This window comes from Convolutriloba macropyga, chromosome 13, assembly GCF_964194025.1.
Source record: "Convolutriloba macropyga chromosome 13, txConMacr16.3, whole genome shotgun sequence".
Taxonomy (NCBI): domain Eukaryota; kingdom Metazoa; phylum Xenacoelomorpha; order Acoela; family Convolutidae; genus Convolutriloba; species Convolutriloba macropyga.
The window spans coordinates 35,904,027-35,927,056 of NC_134480.1; the positions used below are offsets into that span (position 1 = coordinate 35,904,027).

At 37.6% G+C, this 23,030-nt stretch overlaps 2 protein-coding genes across 2 annotated transcripts in view; both read right to left on the bottom strand.

Annotated features, from left to right (window-relative positions):
• The window catches only part of LOC142351708 (phospholipid-transporting ATPase ABCA1-like), an 86,669-nt gene extending 83,476 nt beyond the window's left edge, over positions 1-3,193 (bottom strand). The window contains exons 1-2 of the mRNA XM_075403851.1: positions 3,144-3,193; positions 2,386-2,607 (exon numbers count right to left, since the gene is read on the bottom strand). Coding sequence (XP_075259966.1) covers positions 2,386-2,516 — 131 coding nt within the window. The 5' untranslated portion in view covers positions 2,517-2,607; positions 3,144-3,193. The remainder of the gene's footprint in view (positions 1-2,385; positions 2,608-3,143) is intronic.
• A 2,612-nt stretch (positions 3,194-5,805) lies between these two features.
• On the bottom strand, positions 5,806-7,537 carry LOC142352104 (melanoma-associated antigen D1-like). Its single transcript, XM_075404476.1, has 2 exons — positions 7,098-7,537; positions 5,806-7,030 (listed from the first exon to the last, which is right to left on the bottom strand). Exon 2 carries the CDS (start codon positions 7,022-7,024, stop codon positions 6,146-6,148), a length of 879 nt encoding a protein of 292 aa, XP_075260591.1. The 5' UTR covers positions 7,025-7,030; positions 7,098-7,537; the 3' UTR covers positions 5,806-6,145.
• Between the last annotated feature and the right edge of the window lie 15,493 nt (positions 7,538-23,030).

The window sequence follows — 23,030 nt, forward strand, 5'->3', positions numbered from 1 at the left end:
CAGCACTTACAAAGCAGACATTCAATTCTTGTATAGTTGAAGACTTGACAATATGTCTCGTTCAAGGTTGTTATGTAATTCCGTTTGTCTTCCAATTTTGGAAGTTAAGTTTTCATAAAAAGATTCACGGAGAAGGATTTTAATCACTTTGGAAATATTGAGCATTTTTGTAGGAAACCAAATCGTAAGAAACAATTTTTTAAATCCCTCTGATGACTCCAAAAATAGCTACCAATTCCTGGTATGTCCAAAAAATCTTAGTAAAAAAATAAAAGATATGATAAAGGGAACCATCAAAATTTTACAAAATTTCTGAAGAAAAATTGTTCATTAAGGCCACTGATAACTTTTCTTTGGGGTAAAACAAAAGAGTAAATATGAACAACTTGAATTTGGTAGATAAGTAGAGAAGATTGGATATAAGAGCAGCGAAAAAAAACTGACCCAACATAAGCAGAAAACTCTTAAAGCAACAGCAAGAATAGCGAATTGAAAAGCGCGATTAGTTAACACAATCTGGCTAGTACATTAATGCATTTAGTTGTAAATTGAACAATAAATTTTGCGCTTTTTAGGGCAGATGAAAAACTAACTCAGAACAGTAAAATATTCAAGTATAAACGATTCTTCTTACTAATCACCTTAGCGAGTTAAAACTTTGAAAGAGTGCTTTAGAAACCTGCACTTGAATCTATTGCTAGCCTAGCAAAAAAAAGCACATCTATTTGACTTGTTCTTTCACAAATAGCCTTGAACAAAAAATCACAGACTCACTTTATTTTTGACTTTTGTTCAGCAGATTGAACGAAACCCTTGTTTTGGCGTGCTGTATTGAAATTTAAATCCTGTTTCAGTTACAACTAACCGATTAAAAAAATTTTGCCAAAAGACCTTTGCATGAGACTTCGGTCGTTCTCGAAAACCAAACCATCAGAGAATCGGGAATCGTGTTTTTTTGTTTTGTGACACTTATTTTCTGCCTCACCAAAATTACCTAAAATAATTGACAAAAACATCAGCCCCTGTAATAAAGAAAAAAATTTAGGCATTGACATCAGTGAAGCAAATGACCAAAACAAAGGTGTTATTCAGAAACCATACAGAAAAACGGGGTCTTTATGGGGGGCTATAATTTCATGGGGGCTATAATGGAAAAAACCCGAAAAACGAACTCAATCTTCAATCAAAATAATGGATCTATTCTGTTTCGCCCCCCCCCCCCAGCTTAGTGAGCATAAATTTTTTATGACCCCCAGTCGCACGTGGTATTTTCTTACATAGTAGCGTGCTGTATAACAACATATAATTTGTAACTGGGGGCCATAAAAACACTGGGGGGGCGAAACAGAATAGATCCAAAATGATATACAATTAGAAGCATAAAACCGTTCTCAAAACTCTGAACTGGATCTATTGTTGGGTCTTGCCCGTTATAGCCCCCCCCGCCCCAGTCATGGTAATTATACCATAATGGGGGGCTATAATTTTATGGGGGGGTTATAATGGGAAAGACCCCTATTGCTTTGCCGAACTTGGTGAATATATAATCCCCCCGGCACACCTTACTTGCTAACATATAAATTGTAATTGTGGGGGCATAAAAAAGCTGTGGGACTCGGGTCAAGATTTGAGCGCCGTTTCAACGCACTATTTTGTAACAAATGCGCTGAATGCGCTAAAATAAAGTAAGAAATGCGCTGAATGCGCTGAATTGTAGAGAAGGCGCTGAAAATTCAAAATTTCGGCACATTTCTTACAAAGTTTTAGTGCAAATTCAGCGCATCCGTAGAAAAAATTCAGCGCTTTTGAGAAAACTTAGAAAAAAAAAAGTTTCAGCGCATTTCAGCACACTTCAGCGCATTATTATGTAAGGTTTTTGCGCTGAATTTTTTGAAAAATCAGCGCATTTCATACATAATTTTTGGAAAATTTCTTGACCCGGGGAGCGAAAAGTAGATCCCCAAACTCAACTAAAAATCAAAGAAAGTCATCCATTCAAAGCAGTGCTTGAAGAACAAACTTCTCGCCCTCCCAGCAAAAATCAGTTTACACGTTAGTTTTACTTTTTCGCTTGTGGGTCAAAACGCCGACTGGAGGCATAGTATTTCCGGTAAAAAAACAACCTCAAGAAAACCAATACTCCTCTTCGGGTCGTACAAAAAACAAAAGAACAATGATAGCTCATCAGCTGTTGCCATCGCAGCTATTAAAAATCTAGTACTTGGCTTCTAGTTGAATAGATGGGTCTTTCCCATTATAGCCCTCCATTATGGTATAATTACCATGATTGGGGGGGGGGGGCTATAGGTTACTGCCCACTAAGCTGGGGGGCTATAATGGGAAAGAGCCGAATAGATACCAACCGTGTACCTCCAATTTCCTCACCTGATGATAACAATGATGATGAAGACAATAAGAGGGGCTATCAACTCAACACTCAGCAGAACGGGGTTGCGTCTCTTCAGCATGAAGTTCTTCCATAACAGGGCATTTAACTGTCTAGTATTGCAACCCATTTTCAAATAGCCTTTCAAAGTCAAGCTTCCGTTTCTTTCTGGATTATGTTTACACTGGTCACGTTCATGTCAGATAAATTAAATATGCAGCCTTAAATGGATACAGGAAGTTGAAAAATAGTGCCTTTCCATTATATCCCCCCTTTCTATTACAGGGTCGTGAGCCGTTCCGTTTGATATGATGAGTTTAACATCTATTTCGGTATCTATTTGGGTCAATCCCCTCCACGTTTAAATGCGAGCGTTCTTCTTGATATAATCCCCAAACACGCGTAAAGTGTAAATGCAACTCATCTTTTTCTCAGAAAACAAACTACGTTTGACAAAGGCTTTTAGTTCTTTTCCGTTTATTTGTGCCCACTTCACCAGTATATTATTCAATCACCCCCCGTGACAGCGCACGTGTTATTACATAGTAAATCAATATATTAAAAATTCAGCACGTACGCCTGTGGGTGCCAATAATATGCAGCCACTACGTTGGGGGGGGGGGGGCACAAACGGAATAGAGCCCTGTTCTTTTTATAGACATAATCCATCCCTAATTTCTGTAGGCACAATGGCAAGTAATATACACGCACAAAAGTTTTTAAAATATTGATTTAAATCCTGTATCCCAAAGCATACGTTCAATACATTGTTAACGTTGTAAGAAAATACACTCCCAAATGCTCACGTGCAAAAAAAGTGTTATAAAGTTGGGATCTTCTATGATAACAATCATCTATACTGTTTCACCCCTCCCCCATCTATTCCGTTGCCAACGGGATCTATCCCCCCTAACTTACAGGTCATATAAATTTTACGTCCCCAAGCGCATATGCTATTTTTTATAACTTTTGGGAGGGCAGGGAGGGGCATCAAAAACACTGGGACCGAAACAATAGTTCCCATATCTTTTGTATATCGATATATAGGTGTTACCCTTAAAAAATCAGATCTATTGTTTCGGCCCCCACAGCTTAGTGAGCATACATTTTTATGACCCCCAGGCGCACGTGCTATTTTCTTACATAGTAACGTGCTATATAACATATAATTTGTAACTGGGGGTCATAAAAAACACTGGGGGGGGGGGGGGGGGCGAAACAGTATAGATCCAAAAATCCTTGAGGTTTAAAACTCTCATAAATTATTTTAAACTTTCGCGTTTGCATGCTCAAATACGTTCAGCGCATGAAAATCAGATATTAGATCAACCCGGACCCTAGTGCCATAGTAATTCAGTACTGAAACATTGTATTCCAATTGTATATCGTCGGCCCAGTACTGCATCAGTGTATCCTAAGAGTATGTTGCTACCTCATTATGTGCAGTCTATTCGCATAGATACTTTTTTTCGGCAAATAGACTGTACTTCATATTTTTGATTTCCATGATGTTCATAGCAAAATCATGGAAAATTGTGAAAATTTCGCAAAAAAATTTTGAAATTTTGGGCGATGCACTTTTCGAGCATGAAGATGACTTACAATCTTAAAACGTTGCAAGAAACGTATTTTATTTTTAAAACTTGCCAAAACCAGAAATACACGCCGAGACCAGAAAATTCACGCCGAGTGCATGGTACCTGACACATTTGGACTGAAATTGTAGGTTTTTATGGTTTTATTTCAGTTAGTTAGGTAGGTTCATTAACTTGCAGAAACTGGAAAGTAAAAATTTCTGATCTTTTCCGTTTGTGCCCCCACGCCAGCTCAGTGGGCGCATTTTATCTGCAACCCCCATGTGCCATATTTTTTTATAGAGATTTACAATGTAATGGCACGTGCTCTGTAACTGGAGGCGCATAGCGTACTGGTTCAGCACAAACGGTAAAGATCCCTGTTCCTTAAAAGAAACAAAAACTTACTTCTGAGATAGCCGAGAGAAAATTAGCTTCATTAACTATTAAATTTCAGGCGAAGACTTGAAAAAAAAAACGGAACACGGATCTTTTCCGTTTGTGTTTATTTACTTAAGATTCTACTTAAAATCCTCTAAGAACAAGGGTCACAGACGAGTTTAAGCAACATTCAACTTAAATTAATATATTTCAACACAATTAGATCGCTTATCACCTACTCCAGCCTTTATGAATTTGTGATAATTATCTTTGATTACCTCTAAATGTTTATTAAATTTGAGTCCGTCTAAATAAAATTAACCTCTGAGAACTGCAAATTTTGGGTCTTTCCCATTATAGCCCCCCCCCCCCCCAGCTTAGTGGGCATGTAACCTAAAGCCCCCCAATCATGGTAATTATACCATAATGGAGGGCTATAATTTCATGGGGGGGCTATAATGGGAAAGACCCCAAATTTTTTCTCGTTGTGAAAGTTTTCGAGGATATTTTCTGCACTGTTTTTTGAACGTGTAGGCTCTAAACAGTGAATAAGAAAAAATACAAAAAACCTCTCCAGCCACTTTGTGTCAGGTTTTTAAGATCCACTAGACCAGTTGTAGTAAAGTCAAATATTGCAAATTTTAAAATGATTTTCGATAGTTCTGACCTGAAGGAACGTAATTTGCCAAAAGAACGTGAAATTCCATCGAGCTTGATTTACCCTTTTACCCATCCGTCTTAGATAACATCATTTAAGACTTCGTCAAGCGATCTGAGTGAAACATTGTCGAAGCCCGCCTCCAGAGCAGCGACTGAAGATTTAGCCTTTTTGGCTCCAAAAAATAATGACCGTCTGATAGCACTAGATAAATGTAATCTGTTCCAATTCTACCCCCTTCCAGGTACGTTATGCAACCCCCCGTTACAGACCACGTGCCATTATACAGTAATGCCTTACATTAAAAAGCACGTGCGTCTGGAGGATGCAAATAATGTGCACCCACAGAGCTGGGGGAGGAGCATATAATCAGGAAAGGTTCGATTGTTGGCCGAGTGTTACACATATTGTTATAGCGAAGGGTAACAAGTCTTGACAGATTTTGTTTTTGCGTTGAAGAACATCGCAAAACTTTGTCCATTACTTTATACAGCAGTTAAAAATTCGTACAACACAATCAGCCCCCTTTATAGACAAAAATGTGACTAGGTCTCAAGGGGAACCCAATCGCTCTGAAGAACTATGGCGTAGCTGTTCTTCCACTTATAGACTTACTCAGCATGAAGATCAGCATATCACCCAAAAAAGCAACGCCGATTACGGTTATGCTGCTGGTTACCTTCAGTTTTCAAGTTGTAATGGAATGGCTTAAAGTTTTTCCGGACAGTTTTTCCTTTTTGTCCTGCTCGAACTTCGGCAATTCAATTTTGAACCACAAGTTCCCTGTTATATGGATAAAAAAACACTCGGGTTATTAATAAATTCAAATGATGCTGCGCAGGGACATAATTCACGTCGTTAAATGACACTGTCACGAGAAACCCTTTTTTTACAAATAATATCTGCAGTTAATTTCGACTCAAAACGACAAAAACAAAAATTTTAATCTAAGAACAATTCTGAACCCTAAATAAAAACAATAAAGGGCCGTGTACACCATCCGGCATCGATGGCAGCGAACAATTCTGAACGCTACACGTCATCGCTCTATTTACAAGTGATAAAATCAAACTTTCAACTACTCAAATTCAAGAAGTTATCCATTCAAGAGTTTTGCATGATACAAAATCAGATCAGTCATTAAATCTAAGTCGAGTTAAACTTTTCAAATTGCTCACACCAGTCCTCTGGTTTATTGCCATAAACTTTGCTCACAAATTGCAAAACTTTTTGTTTGTCAACCATTGCTAGAAGTCGATTTCCCAAATACACTTTGGCATTCATTATCGGATCAAAAGTTGAGCTCTGATTTGCCGCCACGTTGTTTTCCTCTTTTTCAATTTTCAAATACCCCTCCTTGACCAATCGCTTTGTTAGAAATGATCGAATATCTCCGAAAACTTCATGTGGTATGTTTTCCTCAATTCCAAGAGATTTCAGTCCTATGAGGAGCGTCGAGTAAGTAATTGATTCTCCATTCATTAATACAGAACAAGCAATGATCCACAGTAGTCCCATTTTCGTAGATTGTTCTTGATCGAAACGAAAATGAGGATTTCCACTAGAATTAATATCATCATCAGTGTATTGTTTTGTGATAATGAATTTATCTTTAATGAATTCTCGCACTGTATATCCATATTTTTCCTCCAATTTCGCAGTTACATCAGTAATCATTTTTCTGTTGAGGTCAACGTTGATATGCGTTTTCATATTGGCTTTGGTGACAGGCACTTGATGATTGCAGCTAATGAGGAAGTAATTGCACACTTTTTTTAATTGCTCTTCGTAGTGAAGATTATTCACACTAATTGTACTCTGACTCACCGATGACTGTGAGTCGACTTCCATACTCTCCTCATCACTAGCAACAACTGCACGCCTTTTAGAAGCTCCAACTTTACCTTTTCTCAAATTTGCTAACGGTTCTGAACTTTGAGATGACTGGGAAAGCGTTGTCCTTGAGTCACTCGACTCTTCTCGTCTCTTATTCTTTCCACTTTGAGATTCGCGCAACTTTGGCATCTCAATCTGAACAATAGGTTTTGAAAGGAACAAATTAACTGAGTTGAAGGAAGCAATTTTACAGACCACTTACTGAAGTCAGTTTTAAGCAAAATGGCTAATGCCATTCGTTCTTTGTATCTTGTAAGAAATCAAATTCCTTTGAAAGTAAGAATTGATCTTCTCAAGTCAGTTGTACTCTCTCATCTTTCTTTCAGTGGAGTATTCCTTCAAACTCTTACAGCACAAAACATAAACCGCATAAACAGGCAAATTAACTGGGGAATAAAAGTTTGTTATTTTCGACAAAAATTTGACCATTCCATTGATCGTCTCATTAAGGATCGTATCCTGCCAGCCGAATTGTTTCTCAAAAGTTAGCCTAATGAAGCTACAAACAGATATAAGACACAGGGAAACATCCGAAAATTTTAAAATGTCTACTAGTCGCCATAACGCTAGACAGAACAAGAGAACAAATCAAATTATTTTAAAGAAAACGAAAATGAAGTGGAGTAACAAATCTTTAATCTTGAAAAGCGTTCAAAAATGGAACAAATTGCCCTCCTCAGTAAGAATTCAATAGTCAAACTTGCTTGAAAAATGTTTTAAGCGAGTTCTTGCTCGATCAACACAAGAAGTACCCGTTAATAGACAAATAGGAGCCTTTAAATCCTATTTTTACTTATGAGAACGAACAGCCACAATTTGATTATTATTTTAATGACAATGCTGATTAATTTATTCAACATTTTAAAGCATGTAGATATCTAGCCTTAGGGTTATATCTGAGTAATTTACATGTTTCGAAAAAAAGTGAGAACAAAAGATCAAAAGTGACCGAAAAATCAGTTTGAATTTGCGTCAATGCCCAACGCTAAAAATTTTAATTGTTGCTTATGTTATTACTACTATTTAGCTTAAAATTTTTTCATTGAGTCAGACAGTATTCATGTAATTTTTTGGAACAAGTAAAGTAAAATTATAACTATATGGTTAAATATACTTGAAACAAAAATGCAACAAACCATTCAAGCAAAATAATAAACATCACTCAATTTTCTTAAAGAATCACATTATAATATTTTTTTCAAATTGTCTTCTTCCTAAAAAACTCCTTTTAAAAGCTCCTACTATAGTAGCCACCCGTGCGCAGTACTCTCTGTCTTTGGCTAATTGAGCGTGCTACCTGTTTAAAAGGCAAAGGTAGAAGTTGAACTATTAAGAAGATCAATGTGAAAAAAATTGGTTTAAGTAAATTTAGCTTTAATAGAGTGGTTAGCTCCGATGGTAGGTCTGGTGTTCAATGAATAATTTTAATAGCTAAAAAGAGTTAAATTTCGAAATAAAATTGTTACATTACTCGAACGTTTTCGCAATAACTTGCATCGTCAGGAATTTAAATCTTGTTCAGTAATTATTTACAGATATGCATATATACAGCAACGTGTCATGATTATCTATTTACATTTTCAAGTTTTTCTAAAATTTTTACAGGTTTTAAACTTAAAGTGTGTTAAGATGATAAAAGAACTTTAAAACTTTTAATATAAGTCTTTTTCTGTATGAGTTTTGAATAGGAGATTCCGCTTTGATCCACAATATAACGTTGCTCGCATAGCAATTCGAAAAATTTTAGGCAGAACATGCTTTCTGCACTTCAGATTCATTTTCCTACTTTTGTTTTTGTCCCGCGTATTCAGTTATGGCTTGCGTCTACTATTGTGTAGAGCTTCTATGGTCATAAAAAATTTGCTATCCTGGCACTGATCAATTATATTAAGAACACTATATAAGAGTACTAAGACACTAAATTACCAAGTTAAAAGCTAAATTCTTCTGTGAATTTCAGCGGCAACAGATATGAAGATGGATTCTATGGAACAAAGGGTAAACAGAATTGGGTAATAATTGAGTATCAGCTTTAGGACAATTAAAGTCATTATTGCAACATAGTTTCAATACTGTTTCTGGCTTAGAAGGGAATTACTCTGTGACTATATAATCCTCCATGACGAAGGGATATTTTTCTATTTTTTTGGAAGAATGATAGAAGATTTCAAGGAGCAGTGAAGTAGGGTATGTGTCATTTTATCCTGTATTCAACACTAACAAGCCCAAAAGAGGTAGAAGACAAAGAAATGCAGGGTGTCATACATCATAAATTAATTTAGTGCAGTAAATTTATCATACGATGTATTTAATTTATTTAGTGTACTTATTCCTGAGGGGCATGTGTTGCTCCCATCTCCCATAGCGGGAAATTAGTGTTCACGTTTTGTTATGACTTCTGGAATACCAGTTGACTTAATCTTCATTCTCTTAGTTTTGCACTTCGCGTACAGTTGCTCAATTTAACTTATTCTTCATTAACTGTCTTTACAAATCGAGTAAAGTAAACAAATAGTCCTTACGCGATTCGCTAAGCTGATTCATTTAGAAATTGTGTAAAGCGCACTCGCCGCGCAAGTACGACATAGAACATAAACGCAACTCTTGACTCAAGATCAAGTACGCAATTTCATCCGCGTACGACATGGCGCAGTCAGCAGCTCAGAAGCGGACCCCACTTGGCATTGAGCCATTTTGGGATAAACCTAGTGTAGACCCGCCGCTGAAATGGGAAAAGTGGCAGATGCAGGCCAAGTTAGCTCTTCTTGCGAAGGAAAATATTACAATAGACACTTTGTTGGAACCAAAACCCGAAACAGTGCAACTACCACTTGAACCGATCTATGAGGTTACGATAACAGGATCATCGGCACAATCGGAGAGGGAAAGATTGGCGAGGAACGCTCAATCAAAAATGAACTGGGAAAATCGGTGTCAGAGACAACTGGAGATAGGAATAATGTGCGGACACAAACCATGGGCACAGGCCGATCGAAAGACTGTGTCAATGCTATACCTCAGTTTGGGCACTGAACGACGTCGAATTGTTTGTAGCCAAAGCCACACCTCAAGATGGACAGCATTTATTCGTCAGCGCAATATCACATTTGATAGATATGTACTTCTCACCACAAAATAGACAACAGTAGAGTCAATCAAACATTTCTTCGGAAAATTGAAAGAACTTTCTGAGAATTGTGAGCTCGGAAGTCAAGAAGACACCCTCATCAGAGATTTATTTATTGCAAATATGTTAGATCCAGAAAATCAACGGGAATTGTTGCGAGAAAGCATTACGTTTGGCCATAAATATGGAACTAGGTTAAAGAAACCAACTACTAATTACAAACTCGCAATCTGCTCCGCAAGTTAATGCAATAATTCCTCAACGATCTTTTCGACCACCGAATCAACGGCCGACTACATCTAGCTTTCCTCGATCACCAAACCAACTCTGCAGGAACTGTGGCTTAACTTGGTCAGCTAATCATAAAGTCAAGTGTATTGCGAGAGGCAAGACTTGCAATAATTGTGGCCTCCAAAACCATTTTTCGCGAGTGTGCAGAAAACAGAAGTCATCATCAAACAAATCTAGTCGCTCTAATGTTAACTCCGTTGAAGAAACTACAACTGACCAAACGGTAAACGCTATACAAAATATGAATTATAACCCGCAATGCGAATCGAACTACGATAGCTCAGATGACAATATGGTCTCTAGCATCGCAAGTAACGCAATACAGATCGAACCAAAGAACACCATCTTACAAACTGGTAACACCCACGTTGGACTTCTCAGTGATTCAGGCAGTGTATGCAGTATTTTGCCCGAGTCTCTTGCTTCGGAAATTGTGGAAAATTCTCCCCTTGCTCGTTGGCTGATGATAGCGCCTCCCCAGGAACTCAAAACATTTTCAAGCGAACCCATAAACGTGACGGGTATGATACAGGCAAAAATTGCGAGCAATGGATGGCGACTTGAGGAAGCTGAATTTGTAGTAGTCCGTGATGGGCTAAAACCACTAGTGGGTAGAGATCTATTTGACGCTCTCGGAGTCTCAGTAACTCAAATCCCAAAACATGAAGGTAGTATGGTCAACACTATCACATCTCAATGTCCATTTAAAACACGTATCGCACAACAATTTCCTCAACTTATTACACGTATTGGTCGCTCAAAAATACACATTGTCAAATCTATATTCCATCGAAATTATCAGCCAAAACATCAAAAGGGTATAAGAGTACCCATTAATTTACAAGAACGAGTAAATAATGAAATTAAAAAACTTCTTGTAGAGGGACATATAGAAAAACTGAATAACTGTTCTGAGCAATATTTTTTTTCACCTATTGTAATCACAGTCAAACGAGATCAAACCATAAAGTTAGCACTAGATTCTAAAACCCTTAACAAAGCAATACACAAGAACAAATATCAGATGCCAAATATTGAAACACTTTTGGATTCGATATCACAAATAATAACAAACTACAAAACAGAACCAGCGGAACAAATATATTTCTCTACTATTGATCTTAAATATGCATACAGCCAAATAAACTTACACCCTGAAACTGCTAATCATTGTAATTTTAATATTGTAAGTGGTGACATGACAGGCACATATCGATTCAGGACGGGATTCTACGGTCTTACAGACATGCCTGCCGAGTTTCAGAAGGCAATGGATTACACCCTGATTGGAGTTAAAAATACATTCTGTTTCTTAGACGACATTTTAATTGTTAGCAAAGGTTCAGAAGATGATCACTTCCAACTTGTATTAGATTGTCTTAAAAAATTGGATGCAGATAACCTTCGAATTAACCTTCCGAAATGCCACTTTGCGAAACAACAATTTTCCTGGTTAGGATATAATATAACTCAATCTGGGATATCGCCAATCGAATCCAAAACATCCTCTATTATGTAATTAAAACCACCTAATAGACATAAAAAATTACGCTCATTCCTCGGCTCAGTCCACTATATTAGTAAATTTATTCCCAATTTAGCTCAACTTTGCCATCCTTTAAGACCTCTACTTTGTAAGTCCACTAAATACATTTGGACTGACACTCATACACTATATTTTAATGCCATTAAAACTCGCATAGCAAATCATACAGAAAACATTCACTATAACCCCCAACTTGAAACACGAATTAAATGTGATGCTTCTCGCTTCGGATTGGGAGCAGCACTAGAACAATTAACAGTTGACGGTTGGAAGCCGATATCTTTTGCATCCGGATTTTTAAACAGTAGTGAAGAACGTTATAGTATTAACGAATTAGAACTTCTTGGGGTAGTTTGGTCCATAGAATATTTTAAAAATTATTTGTATGGTAAAGAATTCACTGTTATCACTGATCACCGCGCATTAATTTCCATTTTAAAAGAACATCGATCAAATAAAAGTTACAATAGTAGGTTATCACGATGGGTTGATCGTCTTTTGCCTTATCAATTCTCAATAGAGCATCTACCTGGCGCGAAAATGGGACTAGTTGATTACATATCTCGTAATCCATATCAACCAGCAAAAAGTGTTTCCAAATATGACGAGGAATTTTTAGTTGCAACATTATCGAGCATACATTCTGATGCTCAATTACTTCAACAAAAACACAATCTCTCAGCTAATTCATTTCATAAATTATATATTGATATTGATGGTGAACATAAAAATTCCACCACCAATACAGCACAAGTTTTAACCATAAATTACGTAACACCAAATCCTCAACCTGAAATTCATGATTTACTCGCCCTGCGAAACGATAGTTCAAAATTCTATTCAAAACAAACCTCTAATTCAGACATAAATTCCGCCCAGCGTGTACGCTTAACAAATGTTAGTTCAAATCTCGCCCCGCGAAACAATAGTTCAAAATTCTGTTCAAAACAAACTTCCAATTTAGACATAAATTCCGCCCAGCATGTACGCTTAACAAATAATAGTTCGAATCTCGCGGCGCAAAAATACAACTCTAATGTAACCTCCTTTAAATTGAATCATCCGTATGGTACACACGCCCCGCACGTACCTTTAACTAATAATTCTAAATCATTCGCAGATCAAAAACATAACTTATTTCTCCATTCCACTAATAGTATTAATTGTACTAGTGCACATGATCAGCGAGTACATTCAAGTCAAAATGATTCCGTATTCGCTCATACATATCCTACTTCAAAAGTTCACACTTCTAATTTAAGTAATACCACCTCCGATCTCGCATCGCGAGTACGCTTTTCCTTTAACAATTTAACACCCGCCCGGCATAATACTTTATTATTTACTCAAAAGACTAGAATGCATTCCTCAGATGACTTTTTTGCAAAGCAAGTTACTAAATACTCAATTCACTCTAAATCTGCGTCACATAGTCTACCATTTACAACTAATCCTGTACAAATTGAGTCTCAAATGCTAGTAAACACAAGAAAAGCGTCACTCGCTTACCAAAATGCTTCCAAATTTACTCCATTAAGTCATTCTCACTTGTCAATCAAAAATCAGCCTCAAATTCCTACTTTTTTCAGTAAGCCACACTCAAATACTTTAAATAACTCACGTGTTCAATTAACAATCAACAATCAAGTGTTTTTTGCCCAAACTCAACCTGAAATTCAGTTGTCTTCCTCTTTGTCAATTAACTTAATTGAAAAAACTCAACTCTCATCAACAATGAGTCAACAAGCTTCATCTCTCAAGGGAAAATCACTCTCCTCCCGAACAACCAGAGCTTCGCCTCGCGTGTCATTCACCGACAATGCAACCACAAGTACGCCACGCAGATCCTCCTCGCATTCAAATTTAAGCACCCCACTAACGGATAGTCCCCAAGTAATGTCTTTTGAACGAGTGGTGGGAAAAGTATTTAGCAAAGGTCTAATTGCATCACTCACAAGCAAGGACGCAGTTCTGAAAGAGGTTCGGGACTGCATAATTCGGGGAGATGAAGAAAGACTAAAGGCCCTCAACTCGTATCTTTATAGCTATTGGCGGGACCTTCATGTGACTGGCGGGTGTGTTTGTATGGACGAGAAGGTGGCCATTCCGAATGCACTCAAAGATGCCCTCATTGACGATTTACATGCGAGTCACCCAGGTAGCTGGGGGATGATATGTATGGCTCAGCACTGCTGGTGGCCATACGTGAATCGTGATTTGCTTGTCAAAGCAATAGAGTGCAAATCTTGCACTGCTATCGGAAAAAATTTAAAATCTGTCATTCCCGCAAAACAATTTAAAGCACATACACCATGTATAGTTCCAAACCAAGAAATACAAATAGATTTTGCAGGGCCCATTAATAACGAAAAAGAACATGAAATATACATTTTAACATGCATTGATAGATTTTTAAAATACCTTTCTGCAGAACTGGTTGATAATGCAAATTCCTCGAATGTCATAAAATTCTTGAATAATTATATACAACCTCATGGAGTTCCTCGTTCCTTAAGAATAGATCAAGCTCGTTGTCTTGTAGGTAACCAAGTAAAAATTTTTTGTACAAAAAATAACATCAGACTAATACCAGCTCCGGCAAATGATCATCGTGCAATAGGTTTAGTTGAACGATTTATTGGTACTATTAAACAACGCTTGGCATGTATAAAAGACGCAAATAAAGAAGTAAATTCGTTCACCATTAAAGCAGCATTAAAATCAATTATATACCAACTTCGCATATGTAAACATAGAACAACTAAGCTTTCGCCATTCGAATCTCACTTCGGGCGTAAAGCTAATACACCAATTAGTAATATAAGTACTCAACCAAACTCATCTGACTTATGTTATGAAAAAATTTTGAATCATTATTTAGATGAAGAAACTGTAACCCCTAATGAATTGCTGCCGGAGGAACACTGGGGAAACAGCCGGACTGACGACGAAATTGAACGCAATATGTGTAAGGCGGCAAAGGATGCCACCACTCGCGAACAGCTAGCAACTGATAATGAATCCGGTTTCCTTCGCACCACGCAAGCGCATCGCCCACTTCCATTGAAAGAACACGCCGTACGGTTAAACATTGCCCGAAAGAAACACCTTCATAAGAGATCCAAGAAGAATCTGGACGGCTTGTATGAGGTGTTGGCCCCAGGATTGGTAGTACAAAAGAACGATCAATACACTTCGGTTATTCGCGAGCCGGGAAAGATGGAAGTGACAGTACGCAATAGTGATATTGCAAAATTGGGTACTCGGGAAGAACGAAAAACCAAATTAACCGACTACATAAACCGCCGAGGACCCCGCACGCACGAGAAAACAACTGAGGCTAAGATACTTAGCCACATCAAAGAGTGTACCCGCATACAAAAAGGAGACCGAAAAATGAAGCATCGAAAACGAGAAACTGGTAGTGGTGTATCCTCAAATAAATCTAACATTGCTCGCGCAATGCGAGTACGCATGCCTAAAGTTCCAGACAATTTCGCTCCCCAAGCAATACCCGAAATTCCAGAGGCTGCTCCCGAACAGCAAATTATAACTGGAGAAGTATTAATTGCACCCCCTCATACAAATACTCAACAAGAAGCACTCTTATCATCTCTTTCAGTTCCAACAACAACATTACCCCATAATCTGACAAGAACAACCAAACGGACTAGAAAAAGTCCTAAATATTATGGATATGATAAAGAAGATTCATCTGGTGAATCCACTACTTCGTGTCCTCCAAACTTTGCTCCACCTCGTAGGAAGCGACGCGTAGGCGACATCGAATCGATACAACCTTCGGTTGTACAAACAAATGTTGATACAGCTACCCGGGTTGAACCAATCGCAAACGACTTTCCCTCGCCTATCATAGGACAGGTGTCATCGACGAACACCGTATACGACCAGCCGACCACAGCACTTCAAATGAACTAATCATTGATGAAGAAGACATGTGAAAACTCTGATCCATTAAAAACGATACATTATTAATTATGACTAGCTATGATAACCAGTAAATATATTGTTGATACTATTTAACCGGTGAATAAGTATTATTATTATTCATAATGTTATTAAAATTTTACTTTATGCAATTTTAATTTTCTTTGAAGCGGGAGAAATGTCATACATCATAAATTAATTTAGTGCAGTAAATTTATCATACGATGTACTTAATTCATTTAGTGTACTTATTCCTGAGAGGCATGTGTATAAGTCATTGTTATTTCACATGCTAGTCTGTTGCTCCCATCTCCCATAGCGGGAAATTAGTGTTCACGTTTTGTCATGACTTCTGGAATACCAGTTGCCTTAATCTTCATTCTCTTAGTTTTGCACTTCGCGTACAGTCGCTCAATTTAACTTATTCTTCATTAACTGTCTTTTCAAATCGAGTAAAGTAAACAAATAGTCCTTACGCGTTTCGCTAAGCGGATTCATTTAGAAATTGTGTAAAGCGCACTCGCCGCGCAAGTAGGACGTAGAACATAAACTCAACTCGCGACTCAAGATCAAGTACGCAATTTCATCCGCGTACGACACAGGGAGTAGAGTGAAAAGCTGGTCGTTGATTGTGTCCACCCACCTGTGCAAACAACGCGCAGCAAGCATTTAAGAATTTGTACTAGAGATCACTGCAGAATTCATCTACACTAGTCAGGTTTCTCAAAGAAACTTTCACATTCATGATTTTCAATTTTTCCATTGCCTTGAGAGTAGAAATTTTTCAATTGAAGAAAGACCGGTCTGAGATGCTCGCGAAGGAAGGTTTCAAGCTCAAAATATGGTCAACAAATTTCGAAACAGAAACTGAGCGGAAGAAGGCGCTAATATTCTGGGACTCGAAAAAAATGTGCAGCATATTCTGAAAGTATTCAGCGGCACAAATTTTGAACCAAACTCTCATTGCACCTAGTAACAAGAGCTATCAATTCCTTCAAGTGTGTTCGATCCACTGGAATCCGTGCTGCAGATATTTTAGAGCCAGCATTGGAATTCAATCATCAGCAGAAATCTCAAAGGACAGATGACGGACGGGGAAGCAGAATTTAGTGCTAGTGAGGTCTTCATTGCATCATTCTATTAATTTCTTCATGGAAGTCAAACCAGCAGAGAGGGATCATCTACGGTTTATCACAAGATTTTTTGCATTAGATGGTCTTCTATAGCTTCAACAGACAATTTTTTTGAGCAGGGATCCCAACCAATTGTGCAAACAATGCGTTGCAGGGATGTGCAAAAGACAACGCTGTAAAATTCCTCTATGCTAGTCCGGTTGCTCAACAAAAAATCTACATGCGTGATCTTCTAGTTTCCATTCACTTCTGAGAAGAACCTACTCAAATGAAAACGACCAAACTAGCATGCTCTCGAAAAGAGGTTTCTAGGTCATCAAATAGGCAACGCACATCGAATCAGAAACATGTCGAGAGAAGGCGCTAGATATTATATGACTAGTTATAATGGATTAATATTCAGCATCCACTGGAAAAATTCAGCGGCACCAATTTTGAAACGAACTCCCATAGCAAGTGGCGGCAAGTGCTATCAATTAATTCAAGTGAGCTCGATCCACTGGGATTCTTAGCAGTTTCTTAAAAGGGGAATAAAAATACAGAAGCACATCTTGCAGACAAGAGGCCAACACTGGGATTCGATCATCAGCAGAGATCTCAAAGGAGAGATTACAAACAGGGTAACAGAAATCAGTGCTGGAGAGCTCTTCAGGGTAACACGATGGTATCACACAACCAACGAAGCAGTCAAGAACGAGTTACACGTGTTCGGAGACGCTTCTGGAAACGCGTGTTGTGCAGTCGCTTATATTTATAGTGAGCCCTATGGCTGCATAAATTTTTTTTCAGTTCTCCTGGTAAAACCAGAGTTGCTCATGTCCGAGGCCATGCCACTCACAAGCAGGAATTAATGGCGGCAGTTACAGGAAACTGTCAAATTTGCATGAAGTTGACTCAACTAATGATGTTCACTGAATTCACGAAAGCATTTAAAAGCAGCCCACCTTCCCTGCAATTAGAGTTGCTGAGATTCCGAAAAAATTGACAACAAGTGAAATCAGTAACCCGGAAAGAAAAACCGTATTTATCCTGGGACTCGAGATGTCGGTTTCTATGATATTGAACAAGGTGACTGGATAAAAGCACCCGATTGCCTGAAAAAACCAATAACACTTAAAAAAGAAAAACCAGACATCAGCTGTTCAAGAATTCGACCAATTTTTTTCTATAACGAAGGCACTTGTTAAGAATTCAGCCATTGACTGGCCGAAATTTTGTCAACGCAGAAGATTGGGTAGTACAGTTGCTCGGAACCAATATTGGCCAGGAAGGAGAGATGGCAACAGTATAAAGAAGCAGTGAGAACTAGCCACTTGGTTACTAGTTCAAAAGACTAGTTCCAGAAGAATTAGAGACGCCGAAAAATGGGAAATCGATTCCAACAAACAGCAAAGTTTCATCAATTGTACCAGTCTTTGAAGATAATGGTGTAATGAGAGTAAATGGAAGACTGTAAAGAGTAGACGTCAGTTTTCAAGCAAATCATCCCATCAATCAGAGCTGTTCTTGTAGAGTGGCTGAGATGTATCTTAAAGGCGAATACATAAGAAACAATCATGAAAGAGCTGGGTGCAACTGAGCATGATTCAATATGAAATTTGGATTATTTGTGTGCATAATTCATTGCAATCAATCAGACACAGCTGTGTGAACCGTCACAAACGATGCCATGTAATCAAATCACAGATCAGCGATCTACCGGCAACCAGACTGTGGGCTAAAGTTAGGTCCTTCTATAACTCGGTTCATGGCAATTTTAGTCTCCGGAAGTGAAGCTGTTTTGGTATACTGTGAATAAATGGGTCTGCATGTTTGCTTGTTTGATTGTGCAAACAGTTCTTTCGGAGCTTGTTGCCAGTCTTGTACTCAGACATGCGTGTTTGTTGTTCACAGATTCGTTGCAAGAAGAGGACAAACAATTATAATCTTATTCGATATCGGCATGAATTTCTTCGGAGACGTAAATGAGTTCAAAGAAGCCCCTTCTAATCTGGAAGGAGATGGAAAGCACTTCGCAGAAAAAAAGATGAAGTGGTCTCTCAACCCACCAGCAGCTCTTCAATTTTTTGGCGTTTGGAAACGGCCTGTTAGATCATGCAAAAAAGCCAATTAGAACGTTCAAGAGGAAATATTAAGGCTTTGAAAACCTTAACAGCATAATTTGCATGGCTAAAAAACTAATGCAACGTGTCCATACAGTTTGTTCTCCAATACTACCGCCAGTTACAGAAAACTATTCAGAGATCAACAGCAAGCATTTATGGGACAGATGGATGTCTGAGCACCTAGCTTCCAAGCTAAAAACGAATTAAATTATCCATACGAAATGATACCAGCTCAAAGTGATTGCAGATATTGTTTTTTTATTCCTGGCCAACAACGGGAAGAATAATGTTCCGATCATTGATTGATTGATACTCAAAATTAACTGATTATTAAGACATCACGCTGTCTCATGATATTTTATAGTATGTTCTTCGTTAATATCCTAATATCCGGTCATAAGACCCCTATAAAGGCGAACCAAAATCCTAATTTGCTATACACAATGCTATAAAACTTTTCTTTACTGATCGTTTTTTAGAATTATCTACCGCAGACGGCCAGTTTTGTCATTAGTTATATACAATTCGGGCTTTTACGTAATTTATGTCTTGTTAACAAAATTTTGTGAATTCAAATGCTATAAGAGTACGGTTAACGACACATAAGAACTGAGAAAAAACAATGCAGCCTCATACTCAGTGTACTGCATCAATTATTTTGATTTATATGCATAAAACCAATAGAAGTTAATCGTTTTAACCGTATTTATCTAAAAGCCCATGTATTTTCATTGCTTTTATCGTGGAAGAAAACTGTGTGCTATCAATCCGGCGGACCTACGACCCAGAAACAACTAAACAAGACATTCAAAAGCCTTGTATTGTATTTAATTCATCATTAATTTGGTAAAATTTGGCTATTATCACCATTACTGTAAAATTATTATTTATTCTCAACAAATGTGTTGCTAGAGTTCTTTTTTTAAGTCTTGAACATTTATATCTACTAGTGGCTGTGTTGATTCCATTTGAGGAACTTCCATTATCCTTGATGAAGCATGAAGTTTTATAAATAGTCGCAATAGTACCAATATTATTTTTGTTTTAAAATCATGTTTAATTAATGTTTGCTCTATCAAAAAAATAGCAAAACAAATTTCCGCTCAATCATTCCAGTTGATCACTATTGGCATACCCATTATTTTACAAACCTGAGTTTAAAAAATTCATGTGTGATATTTACTATATGACATTTAAATTTTAACTAATAAAATAATTAAAAAATAATTAAACGATGTTACATAATCAGGGCAAAAATTTGAATCCTGTTGAAAAATTGAGAATATCTGTTGCAAAGATTTACAGTGTGAAATTCAGTACAGTCTTTTCTTTTGTTTTCGAAGTTATAGAACTAGGCTGCATAACTTTAATTTTAAAAAAATAAAGGTCAGCAGAAACGGGCCGAGTCTCAACCGCCAGTTGAACTTGAAATGAATCTATTAAAAGATAGAAAAGATACGAGTTTTACAACCACTGACCGGATTATTGATAGAAAAGATCTAACAAAACAAATTAGGAGTTATGGCAATGAAAACTTTGTCTTGTAATCCATCACATGATAGCTACTACTGATAAGATTTCGATAAGGCAGGCAATCCAATTGGGCGCGAACAAAAAACCCCATTTATGGATATTTTTGCCGTTCCCCTAATTACAGCACATGTCTCTACATGGCAAATCATGTAAAACTATGGCACTTGTGTTTGGTGGTTGCAAATAAGCACCCCCTCGGTTGGAGGGGCACAAAAGCAAAAGAATCAGGAGATTTGATCATGAAATCCAAATTATTCGTTGACAAAAACCTGTATTAGGAACCTGCCTGTTGAATAAAAAGCTTTCTTGCGAATTTGATATATCTTCATTGATTGATATATGTTTATACTAGCCCAGTTCCTTGAGGATATAAACCAAAACCGGATTGAATTAAAGATCAACGTCATGCGATATTTTTGGCGATACAACAGGCGATACTTTTGAACTGTTTTTTCCTTTGATACTGATCGGGTTGTCAATAGGAGCTAAAGACCCGTGAAAGATAGGATCGGTCATTGTATGGCTCGGGCACAGGAGCAATGAATTCAACAAGTAAGGCAGTTACTTAAGAAACTATTTTAAACACTAACACATAGGGGATACAAGAGGGAGGAAAATCTGCATAGAGGCGCAGTGGAGACTTTACAAGTAATCTCTGGGTTTCAAAGTTGTGCTAAAAAGTAAAAATGTAACCTACGAAGGAAGATTACATGCTAAACGTGCCAATGCAAGGGATAATTCGGAACAGAAATATACATAGCTGCAAACAAAAAGTCTTGTAAAAAAATTGTTTTGACAATCAGAGCTCACACCACACACGTGGCAACTAAAACCTGAATCACCATGGCAAAAACGTCGGCTCTAGATCCGTTGTTCATATCCCAGAGTAGTTGGTAGAGATCTCTAGGAAACATTCCGTCAGTTCCGTGCCCCTCAAACGTTATAGTCTGCAACAAACAGCCTTTCTAGGTTCTTTTTTTCTTATGATTTTAATTTTTGGTCTCTGTAGCTGCTGTTCCCGGTGTGACAAACGATCCACTCTCAAGGTGAGCAGGGGCAAGCGGGTCCACTACTGTAAAGAACTGTCTGACAAAAGCTGCTTACATGACTTCAAAGTGAATCCATCGGGTCTCTTGTTGTCCTTTCTGTGGACGAAAGACCGTTCTTGCACTGAGGGTATACTTAGCTAAGTATGGTTTGCTTAATCAAATCGTTAATATTAGAACTGCAATGGAAACTCCCTTGGCTGCTGGGACACGAAAAACCTGATGTCAACCTGAGGTCAGGCGTGGCTTTCTCGTAAACTCGCTTCGACCAATCTTTTTCGTTTTCAGTATCAGGTGAACTTCAAAATAAGCCTCTCATACTAGCTCTCTAAGCCATGTTTGAAGTTTGATTCAACAAATTTTTTGTTAAAAAAGTGAACTAGAGTACCGCCCAATGCTGAACCTTTAAAACAGGGAAGAGAAACTATTTACTCAGATGAGAAACTAAGTCCACTCCATGAGAGGGCACGTCTGTTTGGAGGGATGCTTTTTTATCGAAGATTTCATTTGTTGTCCTGGTCAGTATTGATTTCAAACAGGGATTGTGTTTCTCAGATTAATCTTTTTCCGAAAAAAAACAATGGCTTGTTCTATGTCAAAGCGCTAGAACAATTTCAGAATACTGAAATACTTTAGAATGAGATAAAAAACAATAATTGAAATCTAGTTCATCAAGAATTTCCGAAATTTTGTTCGATCTATAATTTTTCTCTGAGAGTAGAGAACGCCTTATGTTCTTTTTGATTGGGGCTCCTAAGAATACAAGACCATTTGTTGATGTAAATTTCAGTCAGGAGTCCCAGCTGTTTTGCCCCAAAAAATCACAAGTTGAAAAGTTAAGGCTCAAGCCGAACTATTCCTCAGATTTTAAAAAATGTTTTATTGTCTTAGCATAAATTTATGATAATCTGCCAGAGTCTGTCGTCCAAGTACCTTCTATTGAGTTGTGAAATCGTTTGATTAACGAGTGGTTGTATTGTTTCTTTAAAAATTGGCCATTTCTGTATCCCCTGTTGAGTGCCTTCACCGGCAAATTAATAGCATCTCCATAATGAAAACAAGTTGGTTGAATATAAACGGCAAATGTATCATTGAAAACCATTGGTCTGATATTGCGTACCTGTTTTAATTTTTGTTCCCTATTTTTTGTGTTTGGAATTCGGAAGGCGTCTTTGAAGTCTAGATTACATAAAAAATCCGTTTTGAGGAAGTTTTGTGTCAGCAACTTTCTGACAAGATGAGCTGTTATTTCTAAACACTTGCGATTTCCGGAGCAAATTTGGTATTACCGTCATATGTCTCACGTGCGTCATGTTCTTTTGAGCCCGCACATTTGAATTCGATCTAGGTGGCGTTTTGTTGGGCAAAATGATTACTTAATTTGTGAGCTCAACTTTGCGGAGAGA